The 16,836-nt window shown below is 48.4% G+C and overlaps 2 protein-coding genes across 2 annotated transcripts; both read right to left on the minus strand.

The window, feature by feature from the left end:
- Nucleotides 1–2,204: 2,204 nt before the first annotated feature.
- Nucleotides 2,205–7,239, minus strand: LOC109314543 (chymotrypsin-C-like). Its single transcript, XM_019541752.1, has 8 exons — nt 7,200–7,239; nt 5,901–5,989; nt 5,701–5,798; nt 5,234–5,356; nt 4,327–4,463; nt 3,781–3,926; nt 3,100–3,249; nt 2,205–2,222 (listed from the first exon to the last, which is right to left on the minus strand). The coding sequence occupies exons 1-8, from the start codon at nt 7,237–7,239 to the stop codon at nt 2,205–2,207; spliced, it is 801 nt and encodes a 266-aa protein (XP_019397297.1).
- A 4,776-nt stretch (nt 7,240–12,015) lies between these two features.
- LOC109314516 (chymotrypsin-C-like) lies at nt 12,016–16,134 on the minus strand. Its single transcript, XM_019541731.1, has 7 exons — nt 15,982–16,134; nt 15,781–15,878; nt 15,239–15,361; nt 14,714–14,850; nt 13,583–13,728; nt 12,634–12,783; nt 12,016–12,033 (listed from the first exon to the last, which is right to left on the minus strand). Exons 1-7 carry the CDS (start codon nt 16,132–16,134, stop codon nt 12,016–12,018), a joined length of 825 nt encoding a protein of 274 aa, XP_019397276.1.
- Nucleotides 16,135–16,836: the final 702 nt, after the last annotated feature.

Raw genomic sequence — 16,836 nt, forward strand, 5'->3', positions numbered from 1 at the left:
CCAACTTTAAAAAATGTTAAGGAAAAGAGCAATTGACTTTTTGTGGAAATTCTATTTCTGAAGAAACTGAAAAAAAAATTGGGATTATTTGTAGATCAGAATAATTTCCCATGAACAAGAAATTCCACATTCGCACTGCAAACCAGTTGCACTCCAAATCTCCACCAAAGGCAGTGTGTGGAGAAGAGGATCCACTGTTTTCTTCCAGCTTGTATTCCTGTTGGCTCATGGGTGAGGTTTCTAGCCTGCTAAACAGCAGCAGCTGTGTTAGGCTCTGCAAAAAGTATTCAGATTGGGCTGTTCACTGAGACAGCTTCAGAAACAAAACTCTCCCCATTTCACCTGTGCTGGGGCTTTTCTTGATAATGAATAACAGGCATCAAGCATGTCCCAGCTTGAGGAAACTGGTTTTAAGAATGATCTAGTGCAGAGGAGTATTCAAATGGAGAGAGAAACCCATTGGAGAACTTGGATCCATTCACCTACGTGCGCTGGGAAGACCCAACAGAGTGACACCTAACGGTCCCGCATGTGAAATACCTCTTGAAGGCTCTGTGCTTTCCCAGGGTGTTTAAACACCTCCCATCCTGAGAACTTGAGAAGTAAAAGGCCAGTTGACATGCAGAGAGGAAAGGGAATGGATGCGGTGGGACGATATTGTGAGGTGGGAGTGCTTTGGGCAAGCTTAGACTTGATGGGACCCCTTATTTTCTGTTTCTTGTGCCCACTCTTTTTGAGTGCCCACTGCTGCAGGTTGGCAGAGTCTCTGGAGCCCACTTTGGGGTTGTCATTCTTAAAGCACTGAGCAGCCCCAGCCCACGCCACACCCTGGGGCTGCACCCTACATCCTACACCCTATGTCAAGATCAGAGAAAGGAGGTGCCGCATGGGAGGTGAGAAATAAAGCATGAGTGCTAAGGAGTGCCTGACTCACAGCGGTTTGCCCAGGGCGTTAGCCTGTGTTCCTCAATAAGATGCTTTATAACATAGGACCCAAATCATTTCCCTTCCCCTCCTGACTTATGGTCAGGATGCTGATCTTGCTGGGATCCTATGGCCCCAGCTGACTTCCTGCCCTTCGGGCGGGGGGCTGGACTCCCTGATCTTCCAAGGTCCCTTCCAGCCAATGTCTGTGAATGAAATCTATGAATGACTGCTAATAAAAGAGATCAATAGAGTGGGAGAGAGCTATGGATACATCAGAAAGAGTGGACTGAAGCCTGGGGTGGGAGTGAGACGGGGCTCTTGAAGCCCACCAGAGAATGTGTTCCCCTAGGTGCGTGCCTGGCAGCGGATGGCTAAGGCAAGACGGGGGGCTGGGATCTGGCAGATGTGGGACTGCGTTAATCCCAGCCATTGCCTCTGTCAGAGAGGTGCGCAGCCAGGGCAGGGTTACTACATCTTTGCGGCTGCAGTAGTTGCCCTGGAGCATTTCCAAAGGTGTGCTGGGGTTACACCCAACTGCCGGCAGTAATAGGGGTGTCAGCATGGCTGGTTGGACACATTTGCCCTTGTTGCTGTATTTGCAGCTTATCCGGACTCCCTGGGGACAATCACACAGCTCTTTTAATCACAGGAGTAAAAGGAAGGAGCAGACTTTGACTCCAGCGCAGAACAGCGCCTTTGTCACCACCTTTTATCCCGGCTTGTAACCACCAGCTTTCTTTGGGTGCCAGATGGAGACCCCAGGACACGAAGATGCAGTTTAGCAAGCACGTGTCACAAGGCAAACTGGTGAACGTATTGCACTGTGCTGAATAGAAGGATCCCTTCTGGGGCCTGAAGTTACAGGCTAGTGAAGGAGGAGATCCTCTGATTTTTGCATCCCCCAGAGACCAAGCCTAAGGACAGGATTGCTGATGTGATGGAGCATCCTTGCTTGTTTCTCTCCCGCTTACTTTGCTTCTGCCTGAATTCTGAACTGAATTATATGAAGAGGAACAGTGGGTTTTTCAAACCAGAGCCCAGGAGGCAGGCTGTGCTACCTAACTAGGTACAGAGGCCTGCTGAAATCAGTGAGAGCTGGGCACTGAAGTATCTTTGAAAATCTAAGCCACCTTTCTTTTTTTTTAAATCTGTTTTGATGGTGCTAGCGAGTAGCGTGGTGTCAGATGCATTTCCAGCACCAGTTAGAGCCAAGGAAGGTGATAATGAGGTTTATTAGGCTTTCATGAGATTACACACAATGTTGTGAACCAGACTCCTCAGTTTTGAGCCATTTTCTGTTGGGATAAAAAGAGCAGAATGTTAATTATTTTTCATAAACCGCATTTTCTCAGTAACAGAAAATAAACAGTCCCTGTGGAGTTCCCATTGCAAACACACTTTTTGGATGCATCCGGAGCTCACTTGTGCTCAAGGGGTGCACCAAAGTCTGTTGCTGAGCCTGATCCAAATGCCTTGCAGTGTTGGGGAAGGTCTAGAAGCCAGATCTAAGTCCACGCTTAGTGGCTTAGGCCCTTCTCTTGCTGTTCCCCGTTTCCTTCCTCCCTTGCTTAATGAGAACCAAAGTGCATTGTCACCAACAGAGACTCTCCAGCTGCATTCGATGTTACATATTGCATCATCTTTATCCCTTTTCCCAATATAATCCCTAAAATCCTTCCTGCCCTTTCACCGCCACTCAGCCTGTAGTGGTTCTTAACCTGCTCTAGGCATGGTTTAATACAAAGCAATGACACGAGAACTTGAGCTGTCAATGCTCTTGAGAGTCAAGACACTTCATTTGGTGTTTAACTGAGCACTTGGGTGTCTTAGTTTTAGTTCTTGTTTTTTAAATCATTCACAGAGGCAAATTGAAACCTCAGTGTTTGTAGGTTGGCAGCAAGAGTGTGTGGGGCACAGATATGAGAGCCAGAGCTGCTGCCAAGCTCAAATCTTGATACCAACTTCCCCAGAGTGATCACTGACCCCTTCCCTAATTCCTTCATACCCGGAGCTCTGGCTTAGAGCCCTAAGGAGGGCATCTGGAAGGAAAGGAAAGGAAAACCAAGGGACGGCAGGTCTGGGATGGATAAACTGGGTGTGTTTTTCCATACAAAACTATAAACCACTCAGTGTTCAACAGCCAGAGCTTTGCTTTAGCATGCAGACACCAACCTCGTTTATCCACTCGATGTAGGCAGACACACGCGTGAAGACAGTCGGCTTCTTGAGAGTGTTGCAGCCCCAACCAGATCCAAAGCTCACGATGCCAGACACCTCCCACGCGTCACCAGGATGGCAATTCAAGGGGCCTCCAGAGTCCCCCTGCATATAAAATGTGCGGTCCTTTAGTGCAGTAACAGTCCTGGCTCATGGACCCGGCTTTCTAGAGTGATGGGTTTGGTACAGCACAGGATACAGGAACATTTACTCCTTTCTTTCCCTAGTGCCCTAGACCTCTTCAACCCCTTGCTTCCAGCTGAGAGCAGCCCATGGTCTCAGTCCCAAAGTGCCTGCACCCCAGCTTGAAGCTCTTCAGCTTCCCCTAAGCTCTCACCCTTTCATCTTGCCTAGAGATGCCAGAGGTGCTGAATCTCACTCTGCATAGTTTAGAGTGTGGATTATTCCCCCTATCTCACTGCAATGAGGGAGTAGGCCATGAGTTCTCCAAAGCCAATTATTTCCAAACTTGGAGGACTCCTTTGTTTGACTGTTCGTAGTGAGACTACAAATTCACCAGCTCCCCAGTGTGAGCCCTCCAGCACCTTCCCTAGTTCCTGCCGTCTCGCTGGATCACCACCCCTGGACAGCAGTGAGAAGCACAGTGTTACTGCCCACCTTCCTCACGGCACTTACGTTACACCCAGAAACGACTCCGTCTCCTCCTGCACAGACCATGGTGGTCTTGACGGTGCTGCCCCACCAGTCTGGCAGAGTGCACGTGGCATGGTCCACGATGGGCAGCAAGGCCTGCTGGAGGATGTCAGCAATGGGGCCGTTGGCTGTAAAATGGAGGAGAGGGTCCATCAGGAGGGTTTTACACAGGTGAACGGCACGCTTGGAAGATGTCTTGAGATGTGTGCGGTCATATCCTACAATCTTAGCTTTTATGTGGTGCTCTTTCTAGGGAGAGCTCTGAGTGCTGTACAGAGGAGGTTGATCAAGACTTGCCTTTTACAAGTGGGAAAGGCAAGTCACGGAAAGAGGAAGGGACTTGGCAGGGACATTCTGCTGATCAGTGGCAGAGACAGGAACGGAGTCACTGTCTCCTGAGTCCTGATCATTAGGCTACACTGCCTCAAGGGAACATCACATGGACCGGCTAAAGGCAATTAGACAAGATGGCAGTATAGAAAAGGCACAAGAGACAAACACAGCTCTCACAGAGGCTGCCCTACTTACTCCAGAGACGCCCCCATCCAGTGACATAGCAGGGGAAGCCTTGGGGCAGTATCTCGCCCGCTGGCGGCAGGCAGGCGGGCTGGATTGTCTTGCTCAGTTCCACCGGCTCAGCTAGTTTGATCAGGGCAATGTCATTGCTGAAGCACAAAGGGGAAAGGGGGGAGGTTAAGAAAAATCACCCAGTCCCAAGCCTGTGACATTGCATTGCATTCATCACCAATAAACAGAGAGTCAGATCCCATTCACTGTGGGATTCACTATGACATGACCCTTTGTTCTCCCTCCCGATTCCCTAAGACAGTGGTTTTTCAACCTTTTTAGTCTCAAGGTGCCCATTAAACTCTAGGCTGTCCTTGGAAAAGGCCAGCTCTTGGCTTTCCCTCATTTCTTGACTATGGAAATAGAATGAAGAAATTCATCTGTCGCAAAAAAACTCAGAAAGCCTACAGCAGGTCCGACTGTTTCGGCCACTGTGGATTCCTACTGTATTTGGAGTTTATCTTGTGAATCATGTGTAGGTGTTTCTGTGCCTAATGGTGCTGGTAACCTGTGCCATAGTTAAGAGGAGATCATGGCACTGAGTCATTACCCTAAGGAAACAGGCAGCCTGGATCCAAGACAAAGCTAGCTTGGAAAGACCGGGGAGAGGCAAGAATATAGATCAGTGCCTAGATCATGCTTCTCTTCAATCATTTCTCAGATAGCTGTGTCTTTCCACATGGCAGCTTTCCGTAGTCCAGTTTTCAGAACCAGACTTTAATCGGTGTGGGTTTATGGGGCAAACAAAGAACCTAAAGCCAGAGCTGGTGGATCAGATCCAGGCCTTGTACATAGGGTCAAGAAAGAGGAGGTGCTACAGGTCCACCTCCCGCCCGCTTCCCCTGTGCTTTAGGGTCAGGTGATTTACATGATCTGGATGGAGTTCCACTTCTCATGGACGATGATCTTTTCCACGCCAGCAGCCACGGAGCCGGCCTCTTCTTCCTTCAGGTTCTGTTTCCCCAAGACGACTTGGTACTTTCTGCTGTTGCTGTGAACCGACAGAGCAGAAGAAAACATGGACACACTTACAAGGCTCTTGATTTCCTCCACGTTCCTCCTACACTTCAAGGTCTAAACCCAGCTCCATGGGGCGACTGACAAAAGTTTAACAAAGGAGCTCTGTTAGTTCATAGCAGGAGGCTGTTTCTACCACCTGATCACAATTGCACTCTTTGGCCTCTCCACCTATTTCCAGGAGGCTGTCAAAAAAAAAAAAAAAAAGGCCAAACTTTCTGAATCCTCTCTGAAGAGCTCGAGGCTTGGTTTTCTAATGAGATTTCAGCTTCAGTTTTGTACTGTTGAATTTCCTGGGCTCTCCTCTGCTTTGGTTACCTGATGCAATGGGCTGCAGTCAAGACCCAGTTGGTAGCGATGAGAGTCCCACCACATGTGTGAGCCCAGACTCCGTTCTTGTCATACTGGAGGGAAATCTGGAATTCAAAGATGTAAGGACATTAGCTGGACTTTAACCTGTGTTCCCAAAGGCAAAGCCTAAGAACCAGTCTCATGCAGGGATAACACTGTTTCTTTACCTGCCAAGGCCAGCTGTGGGGTCTGGCATCTTCGCCCCCTACCACCCGGGCGATGTTAGGCGCATAGTAAGGCTTGCCACAACCGTAGGCTGGGGAATGTATCACAAAGGAGAAATGAGCATTGTGAAAGTACTGTAAATGACACACTGGTGGGCTGGGCCTATGCCAGTTTGATTAGAGAGGTGCAAGATATACCACTGTTAGGTTGGGGGTAGAGTCTGTCACGTGCATACAGTGTGCTGTGATGGATCCCCACAAGTTTTGGGTTGGACTACATGACCCTCTAAGGTCCCTTCCAACCCTCATTTTCTATGATTCTAAGTTTGCTTCTCAAACTCAGCCATCTAATGCTAAGGACCCATAAGGCACCTGGCACTGACTCAGCACCTCTGGAGAGGCCAAGCTCTGAATGGGCCATGGCAAATGAATTTCTGCTTCGCATGGAGTGTGTCTACACATTCAATTAATGCGCCTGAATTTGCTGCACAAAAAATTCAGGCTCATTAAAGCACTCCCTGGCACACATCTACACATGCGCCCTTATCGGGAGCAAATTGAGCCAGCCAGGAGCAGCCCACTCCAGGGCTATTCCTGCCCTGGTCTGCCCCCCTGCAGTAGCCAGGGGAGCTCCAAGTTCCCCCAGGTGCCTCTGGGCTAGCAGGAGGTATGGGGGCTTAGCCCCGAGCTCCAGGGAGTAAGGGGGAGTGTCCTGGCTTAACTGGCAGCTGCCTCCCAGTCAGATGGAGATGGGACCCATCTTGATCTCTATGTGGTTAGGAAAGCTGTCCCAGCTGCTGGGCAGCTGCCTTTCAGCTATACCGAGATCGGGACAGATAGATAGATCCAGATCTCTATGTGGCTGGCAGGCAGCGTCTCACTGAGACGGCACCCACTCTGGCCCCCTGCTGCCTAGGCTGATCAGGAGTAACTTGGTCCCCATCAGTGTATACTCATGTGGTACAGTGCATCAGTTAATGCACTGTTTTTTCTAGTACTTGTATCTACAGGTACTTGAAAATGGTGCCTTAGACTAATATACTGTGCAGTAATTGCTGCACATGTGTAGATGGTGAGGCTTTACTGCGCATTAGATTTGTCTAATGTGCAATAAAGCATCTCATGTAGATGCATCCATAGGGTAGCATTGCCTGTGCAGATGGAACAGGCTCCAGTACTATCATCTGGAAGCAAAAACTTGAGTTCATTCCTCCTCATTCCCCAGACTTCCCAGACCGCCCTTTTCCTCTTTTCAGAACGCTCCTATTCAAACAGTGTGGACATTGTCCATGAAAGACTTACCATAGCCCAGGAGCAGGGTGAGGCACATGAACTGGAGCATGGTGACTGGTGTTGTAGGCTGAACAAAGGCGACTGCGCAGTATTTATAGTGCAAAACTAGCTTGACCCGAAGCCAGGAGCGGGGATGGTTGCAATGGAAAGCCACATCACCATGAGATAAAGCCTCGGTCCTAACCTTGGCAAGTTATCATTCAGCAAACATGATGCACTGGTGTTCCTGAGGAAACGGAGATGTTTCTCCTTTTCAAAATTGATTACCTAGAACAATTTAGATCTGGAGGGATAAAACCATCCACACATTCTTGTAATGGGGCCGCCAGTGGAATTGAAAGGGATGGGAATAATGATGTTCCTCGAGGGGAAGATAGGAATATTTTTTTCCATGAGGCACCTCCAAGCACACCTTTACCATAACACCTCAAACGTGTACTGATCAGGTAGGACCTGTGCAGAGTGAAATATTACCGAGCTTAATTCAGCCCACTTTGGAAAGCAAAGGGTTTAGGTGTCCTGGGAGTTTCAAACCTGGTGATTAGCTGGAACCTGAGGTTGGTTATGTGTAACTGTTCCTGGGAAAAGGCACCTGTTGCATGGTTATCTCAAAGTTTGAAGGTGAAGCTGAAGTCCAGGTCATTCATGATTGCTACATTCCCTTGGTGCTGTTAGCAGGAGCACTTGGAGGAGTCCTGTTGTACTTGCAGGACTCTTCTTTGCACCCTTCCGTACTGTGCAGCTGTCAGCTGCTGAACATTTGGGTTGTTCCAGCATGGAGGTGGCTGTGCCTCTGCAGAGGGATAATAGGATGGCCAGTAGCCTGAGAGCATCTTAAGCTATGGACTAACATTGATTTGAAGCCATTTCAAGGGGGAAGGAGGAACTCTTGCTCCAAACCACACAGCAGCTTTTACGTTCTAACAGTCCTGTATCAGCTGGGGGCCGTTCCAGTGCAGCAAAACTGCTGCAACTCTAACCCTGGATGAAGCAGCATGGAAACTGGAGCAACTTTTCTGTATTGGTGGCACTTCCAGGTTGTGCATGTACATGTTAGACCTTGAATTTGTTAGACCCTTGAACTTGCTGTACTTGAAACGTCCATCCCCTCTGAGAGGTTCTGGAGAGCAGGCTGGGATCTGTTTTGATGCCACATGATTTTGATAGGTGTTTTGATATAACGTAACTTTGTGATTGTGGTCTCCAGGGTTGGCAACCTCCAACCCAGGGCTTGGTGCTGGAGAAGTCTAGGGTCTTGCTTTTTCCTTTCCTCTGCTGGACAGCTCTACAGCTCCCCTCCAGCCCATGACATTTCTAGCTGCTCACCCTTCCTTCACCACTCCCTCCCTGTTTAACTGTTTCAAGTCAAAAGTGGCACCAACTGGCCAGATCTTTCACTTTCCTGTGAGTTATCCCAATAGCTGCTCTTCTCATTTCTTCTGGGCTTAGGTAATGAGATGGCTTTTGTACATGCATCATCAAACCCATTAGCTTGAACCCTGTTCTCTGCACAGTGCTAGGCAGTGATGGATGTAGATCACAATCTGAGGTTCAGGATTCCTCATTAACCTCTCCCATCCTTACTAATGAAGGAGATGTTTACAAGAAGCGTCCCCTAGTTCTTCACTGTTGCGGACACTGGGATGCTTCACAACGTGCAGGAAATTCATCTGCTATGCTGCATGGTTGCATATAGCTGGGCGCACCTGCTTCATTTCCGACCTCTCCCTGAAAGCACCACGGTCTTCCAACTGCACCTGATAACAGCTGTTGTGACACGGGTGAGGGATGCCAAGTATCAAATGGGACAAAGGTGATTTATAGATTCATAGATGTTAGGGGGGGCTATAATAAGGATTGGGCCCTTTGAGGTGCCTTTGCTTTCTGCCCCTGGCACATCAACAAGTCAAGGTTGCAGGTGTTGTTGGCACTGCCCAAAAATGTTGCCAACTCCTGCTTTAGAGGGACCGTCCTTTTCCCGGAAAGCACTGAGGGAGCTGGATGTCACTTGGCACAGTTGCTTGCTTTCTTGCTAGCTTGAATCCTGTTGACTAATGTTTATTGGCAGGAAAAATGTATTATTGGTTACATTATTTATACTCTGTTAAATGACACATCAGTAATAACAGGACCTAATATGCAGCCTGATGTGGCATAATACACCACAGACTGCTTCAACCAGGCTATTATTTTTATAAACAGCAAAGAACAGCTGCTACTTAGTACCAATGGAAATGCCTTACCTACTTTTCTTGGGTAATGTGTGTGTGTAAACACGCCAACCTTTTTTTTAATCTTTAAATACACCAACTTGAAAAGAAGAGCTGATATTTCAGGCTGTACTAAGTAGCAGGTGTTCTTAATAGGCTCTAAAATAAGAAGACATTAAATTAATGTAAGCGAAAGAACATTAGGGCGACTTCTGTTGTTTCATGAACCAATGGAAATATAATTGAAACTATTTAAAAGTAGCAAATAATAATAACAAAAAAAATTAAAAAAAAAGCAAACTTCCAAAATGTTCTGCAAAAACCAGTAGACTCTTTTTGGAAATCCTGGTTCAGGAGAGATTAAAAATCCATATGGCGTGGCAGGAGGGGGTGGGTGAATCAGAATAAAAGGCAGAATGCTGAAATTTCTTCCCAACCAGAAACTGCCCTTTTTCACCAGTTCCACTTCAAATTTCAACTGGAGGCAGTGAGAGGAGAAGTGACCCACTGTCTTTTCCAGCTCATATCCCTGCTGGCTAACGGGTGAGGTTTCTAACCTAGTGCTGCACGGACAGCTGCATTAAGCTTTGGAAGAAGTATTTGAATCAGATGGTTCATTGAGAGGGCTGCAGAAGCAAAACTTCCCCCGTTTCATTCTGTGCTGAGTTTTTTACTTGATAACAAATAACTGGCTTGTCACATTCACTGAGCACCAGGTCTTTGGAAGGCCAGAAATGATGCAGCCAATGCTAGCACAACCAACTCTTTACTAGACATTATTGCATTAGCAGCAGCGTTAAGTGGGTATGAATTTATTTGAGTAAATTGGGACTGCAATTAAAAGGCCATTCTTAGATGGCAGACATGTGCCTGTGCCACTTCCAGGAACCCTCAAAACATGCAGCTGCTTTTCTCCTCATTAAGCATCTTTGTTTTTTCCCAAACCATTTCCATGGCAATGAATGTCTAAGCCACTTTTTTACAATCTGCCCCTTCTTTTCCTCATCCCTGGGCACAGCTACATGAGACACTAAATACCCAGTAAACTAATTCCACCGTGCATTAGCACATCACAGTGGAAGCTGTGCTAGTGCACTAATGAGCAGTAAAATTAGTCTGCTGCGCATTAGTGTCGCTTAAAAAGTATGCACTGACACGACTGTGCAGTAGCACCGATTACTGCACATTTAGTTAGTACCTGTTATTACAGGCACTAAGCATAATGCACAGTAACCACCGTGCATGAATGCATGTGTAGACATGCCCTCTGAGAAGTTTTTTGTGCCTTGGAGAAGCTGGGTCTTGAGGGGTGGTAAAAAGAACAGCATTTCTTTGGAGCAGATAGTTAACTAGTCATCCTCCACCAGCAACCCTGCCACATTTCACATACTGTTGGTGCTAGACATGTAATAACAGGAAGAAAGACAGCTTGGTTGAGTTAAGAACTCATCCAATAATTGGTGGGTTCTTAGGGGAATCTTTCTCTCTAATTGTGACCCCCATCACTATAATACCAGGGCATCGCAGACCCAGATTGTAGGCTCAACCCTCCTCCCTTGAGGGAAACTAAGTGAAATCTTGTGACCAAGGGGAACCATGCTGCAGTACATTGTCTGAGTTGAACTAATCCCGTCTGTGACGTCAGCATGTGAGGTCAGCCTCCCCCATGACACAGCCCTGTCCTAGATCCTTCTCCAGCAGACGTTGCGCTTGGTTGTTCTCTCTTGTGTCCGAGCTGTGCGCTGCACCCAAGGTAGCGCACAGTTGTCATGAGTCTGGTTTAAAAAAAACCACCCCAGTTCAGAGGACTGTTGAAATACAGAGAAGGGAAACCTCCAGATAGCTCAGAGCCATTCATCTCAGGGCTCTGGGATGACCCAGTTCGCTGGCAGGTGGCAGCCAATATTTCTGTATGTGTAACAGGTGATGGGCATTGGATGTTTTCCTAGCATGCTCAGATGAAATGCTTGTATGCCTGCTGGCTAACAGGTGAGGTTTCTAACCTAGCTAGGTCATCCTTCCACATCATCTGACATGGCCAGTTTATGCATGCAGAGGAGAGGGGACAGGGGAGGTGGGTAGATGGCCTGTACTGCAAAATGTTCCCTTCTCAAGTGTCCGTCTCCTTGTGAACCCCAGGTCACCAAGAGGAGCCCTTCTTTCAACTGGGCCTGAAGTTACTAGTCAGTGAGATGGGAGAACCAAGCTGGGTCTTGCACAGTTGACAAAAACACTGATTTCGGGTGCTTCAGGAGTGAGATGCAGTTGTATAAAGTATCTGCATCATGATGAAGTCAGTATAACACAATTGTTTTCTTTTATGCATGTAGGAATGTCCTGGATTGCTTTTCTGCTCCTCTGACATATTCTTGTTGTTAATTCTGCCTAAGTCCTGTATTTAGTATGAAAGTATTGCCCCTGGATTATTCTGATGAGAAGGGGAAGGTGTAAGGAGACTAGTTTCCACCTGGAGTGAATCAGTAACTCAGATGAAGTCAATAGCACACAGCAATGTGTCGGACGCACTTCAAACAATCATTGAGCCAGGGAAAATGATGATGAGAAGGTTTATTAGGGTTTCATGGGATTACAGACAGTGTCATGAGCTGGACTCCTCAGTTTGCAGCCATTGTCTGGTGGACGGGATAAAAAGAAAAAAGGGGGTTAGTTATTTTTTTCCGAAACTGTATCTTCCTGCAAAATTGGAGCCATTGGTTCCTGGTGAAGTGAGGTCCATTACTCTCCTATGCTCGAGGAATGGAACTAGGCCTCTTAATGAGCCTGAGCCAACCAGCTTGCGATGCTGGAAGGGCTAAAGATTGGGCCCTGACTTTGGAGTCTAAATAAATTATTTGATTTTCAAAGGTCCCAAGCAGCTGGTGACTTTCCCTAATGGTCCTCCAAAAGCTATGGATGCTGCTGGGTGTGCAGTGCCTGACTTCGGCTCCTAAAGTGAGGACCTAAGGGCCCATCTTTTGCCAGCCTCATCAGTGCACACAATAGGTTTGCTGTGTTAGGATGACCCACAAACTCTCATGGAGCAGGAGGGGCTCCAGCCCCAAGCTCTGGCTTAGCCATCTAGAACCACGTGAAGAGGGAGCTAGAGATGGATGGTCTGGGATGGATAAACTGGGTTGTTGTTACTTAAACATAAAGCACCCAAGTGCTGCTTAATCCAAGGTCAGAAACCAAACTGAGCCCCCAGAGCTCTGCTCTAACATGCCAACACCCACCTTGTGTATCCAGTCGATGAAGGCAGACACCCGAGTGAAGACAGTCGGCTTGTTCAGCGTGTTGCAGCCCTCAGCAGACCCAAAGCTCACGATGCCAAACACCTGCCACACGTCACCGTGATAGCAGTTCAGTGGGCCTCCAGAGTCACCCTGGCACAACACAAAATACATAGGCCTTCAGCATGGTAACAGGCCTTCTGGCTGATGGACAAGGCACGGCTGGCTTTCTGCTGGGACGACTGTGATATAGGAGAGGATACAGGGAGCATGTGTGACCTCTTTGTCTAGCTTCTTGGGCACAGTGCATGGCCCTGGTGCCCTGAACGTCATCTAAACTTCAGGCATCACTTGCCCCAGAATAGCAGCCACTCCAGATTAGGTCATGGTGCTGAGCAGTGAGAAGAGCAGGACCCCAAATTCTTAAGAAAACTGTTCTGGGATCTTGAATGAAGCCGGCACACAGCAAAAGGCTCTAGTCTAAAAGCACCCTTGCTCCACAAGAAGCTCCCCCTTGGTGCAGAGATGACAGCATCCCTGCTGGAGACCAAACCTCAAGAGCCAAACTCAGTTTTCAGCCCTTTGCTAAACCAAGGCCATGAAAATATTCAGTTTGCTACCATGTGTAGAAGAGGCCAGGGCCTCCTCACTGCGAGCTGGTTGCTGGCGGTGCTGAACATCTCTGATGATGAAGTTTTACCATATGTTTTAATCAAAACTCTAAATTTAAAAAAAAACAAATTAACCCTCCTTTTTAAATCAGGAAGTCCTGTTTTGTTGTGTCTTCACGGCGAGGGAGTCTACATACAAGGGAGTCACTGATCTTCAGGCGTGAGAATTAAAGCCCATGTGGTGGCCTCCATTCCCTGCTATGGGTTCATTCACTTGCCATCAAGGGTGATGATCAGACGATGCACACAGTAGCACAACCAACCAGGCAGGGAAGACTTACGTTACACGCAGAAGTGACTCCATCTCCTCCTGCACAGACCATGGTCTTCCTGACCATACTGCCCCACCAGGCTGGCTGAGAACATGTGGCATAATCCACGATGGGCAGAAGCGCCTGCTGGAGGTCATCAGAGATGGGACCATTGGCTGCAAAACAGGGGATCACAAAGAAGAGAGCCATGAGGAGCATCCGACACAGGTGGCAGGCAAAGTCAGGACCACCTATGACCTCGGGGACGTGATGTCAGAGTGATAATAGCCAGACCCTATATAGGGCTTCCATCTATGAGTGCTTTAAATAGGAAGCTGGTATCCTGACCTCTGTCTGACATGTGGGTTAAATGAAGCAGAGAGAAGCGAAGCCTTCAACAATCATTCAACAGCCCCTGTGACAGGACTGGGAGAACCCAGGTGACACAAATTTTTGCTTTCTCCTCTTGACCACACTGTTGCCCGTGGATGGAGTAGGTCACTGCTTATTCCTGATCGGAGGAGATAGCAGTGCATGAAGGGCACATGCAGCAAGGCCCAGGGGAGAATCCCTCATGGCGGCCAAAGGGGCAATGGGAAGAAAGTGGAAAAAGGCTAATTTTTTTAGCTGCTGATGGCAAGGTGGGACTAGGAAAGCTCTGGGAGGTAATGCAGGGGAAATCCTTGCATTTCAAGCAGGAAGACTAGTTAATTCTCCTGAAATCTTCCCCATCCTCAGCTCCTAGGGTATCTTAGCTCTCCTCTACTGTCTCGAGAGCTGATCTGGCACTCATGGATGTGGCAAACAGCCAACTGGGGAGTGTGGTTGAGGAGATGAATCAGGTGTTGTGTCATCTTTGCACTAGCAAACAGGACCTGCTGTGCGTTTGGCCCGCCCGCACCAATTCTCCTTGCCCAGAGCAGTCCTACACCAGCCGGTGCCCACTCTAACCCCTCACGTAATCTTGACTGCCCCAAGTCTCTGCATTGTGAGTGGGCAGCGGCCACAGCATGTCCCCGTGGGAGCAATGGCCTGGCAGCCTGGCAGAGCCAGTCTCGCTATTCAAACACAGACCCTGCACTAGCCATCCCCAAAGCATTGGTGTTAGGGCACGTAGCAGGTGCTGGAAGGCACGGCTCTAGCACAAGCTGCTCTACTTACTCCAGAGACGTCCCCATCCAGTGACATAGCAGGGGAAGCCTTGGGGCAGAAGCTCGCCCGCTGGTGGCAGGCAGGCAGGCTGGATCGTTTCACTCGGTACCACGTGCTCAGCTAGTTTGATCAGGGCAATGTCGTTGCTGAAACACACGTTGGAATTGGGAACAAGGGGTAAACTCAGCTGGAAATCGCAGGGTGGTTTTTGGGGAGGATCTGTGACCTCAGCACCTTCCCTTCAAGTGATGTCGCTCCCTCTTTCCCCCACCGAAAGAAACATGGGGCACGACGCTGGGTCAGACCTGGCCCCGGGGGGCAGTGTGTCTTAGTAAGTGTGCACATGTCACTCTTCTTAACCAAGCCTGGCCTTTGCAAAGAGCAACTTCCCCTGTTGCAATTTTCAGAGCATTTTTTAGGTTCTGGGAAGAAACCAGGCTGATTTGATGGAAGCTTTGTAGATAGGATTGATCAGTACAAGGCTGCAGATCCCACCCACCCCCATCCTTGCATGTTAGGAACCAGTAGATTTACATGACAAGTAGGGAGATCCATCTCTCGTGGACAATGATCTTCTCTACACCAACAGTCACAGCACCAAGTTCCTCTTGTTTCAGGTTCTGTTTCCCCAGAACGACTCTGTAGGTGTTGCTTTTGCTGCATGAACAAACAGAGGAGGAGAAAGCATGGGTATGCTGGCAAGTACCTTGATTTTCCACTTACCTTGCTGGTATCAGATGAGCTACCACACGGAGATAAGGCCACCAGTGAAATGTAATGTGCTAATTCATAAGCAGGCTGCAGTGGAAGGCTGTTTTCTTTCCTGAGAGCCAGCCAGGAGGGGAGGACAAAACCCAGCCCATCCTCAACTGATGAGATGGCAAGTCTTGCTCTTTTCCCCTCTTTCCTTCCCCCGTTCGTTAACCAGGGCTGCTCCTCTGCACTAAGAGGCAGGACTCTCTCGCTCTTTCCTAAAGGGCTTTTTTCTCTGTTTCTTTTCTTACTGAACGATCTCAGCTCTAATTTGTGGCCATGGAGGATCTGCCGTGTCCCTCCCTCTTTGATTTCTCATGTACCTGATGCAGTGAGCTGCCGTCAGGACCCAGTTGGTAGCAATGAGGGTCCCACCACATGTGTGACCCCAGGCTCCGTTTCTGCTGTATTGGAGGGAGATCTGCAATGCAAACACACAAAGACATTACCTGGGTTTTGCCCTGTGCTCCCAAAGGCAAAGCTAGAAGAACCACACTTGTGCAACAAAAACGCTGTAACCTCACCTGCCAAGGCCAGCTGTGGGGTCTGGTGTCTTCACCCCCTACCACTCGGGAGACGAGAGGTGGGAAGTAAGGATGGCCACAACTTTGGGCTGGGAAATGCAACAGTGAATGAGAGATGAGCATGGCAAAGGTACTGTAAATTTTTACTTGCATCCTGTCCCTTGTCTAATTAGTAGCCCATTAGGAAGAGTAATGAGACTATCCAAGGTACCCCAGGAATGGCAGTTCCCTAGTGAGATTTCTTTTCCACCCGTCTGTTCTTTAGTCTGACTATACGGATGGCGAACCCTTCATCTGTCTGAGCTGCAGTGGACAACCCAAAATGGGATGCTCCCAGAAGCATGGTGGGGTGCACCACACTAACCCAGGCTGAGAGGGTACGTGTGTGTATACAATAGACTGCAGGAGGGAAGAACAAAAATCACCCATGCAAGTTAGCTTCTCAGGCTTAACTGCTAGGAAAAACTTTCTCACTAGGAGGGTAGTAAAGCACAGGTTACTCAGGTTTATATGATTTGGCTAGAATACAGCCTTTGCTGGGATGATATAGTTGTGGATGGCGCTGCTTTGAGAATGGGCCACCCATCAGATTCTGTTATTATAGGTGCCCGTCTCTCACCTAGATGGCCATTCGGAGGCAGAGGCCAGAGCCTAATTGCCCAGTGACCAAATTCTCACCTTGCAGGAGTTTGCCCGGAAGCAGAGATCAGCACAACAATAGGAAGCTGAAATTGCCACTTCCCTGGGCTCTGACTGTGAATGCACTTCATCTCTAGGGCTTTCACGTGGCCGTATCATACCCCTTAAATACCTCTGCTCTCCCCAGGTCCCCCTGAGTTGGTTACTCCCAACCGA

This window comes from Crocodylus porosus, unplaced genomic scaffold, assembly GCF_001723895.1.
Source record: "Crocodylus porosus isolate Cpor-Errol unplaced genomic scaffold, CroPor_comp1, whole genome shotgun sequence".
NCBI lineage: Eukaryota > Metazoa > Chordata > Crocodylia > Crocodylidae > Crocodylus > Crocodylus porosus.

Excerpts from the sequence above, each read along its gene's own strand:
- LOC109314543 (XM_019541752.1), bottom strand. The coding sequence starts at position 7,239 with ATGCTCCAGTTCATGTGCCTCACCCTGCTCCTGGGCTATG. Across the intron at positions 5,357-5,700 it reads ACTGCAGCCCATTGCATCAG|CAACAGCAGAAAGTACCAAG; the intron begins GTAACCAAAGCA and ends GTCGGTTCACAG. Across the intron at positions 3,927-4,326 it reads TGGATGGGGGCGTCTCTGGA|CCAACGGCCCCATTGCTGAC; the intron begins GTAAGTAGGGCA and ends TCCATTTTACAG.
- LOC109314516 (XM_019541731.1), bottom strand. The coding sequence starts at position 16,134 with ATGCAAGTAAAAATTTACAGTACCTTTGCCATGCTCATCTCTCATTCA. Across the intron at positions 15,362-15,780 it reads ACGGCAGCTCACTGCATCAG|CAAAAGCAACACCTACAGAG; the intron begins GTACATGAGAAA and ends TTGTTCATGCAG. Across the intron at positions 12,784-13,582 it reads GAGTCACTTCTGCGTGTAAC|GGTGACTCTGGAGGCCCACT; the intron begins GTAAGTCTTCCC and ends GTGTTGTGCCAG.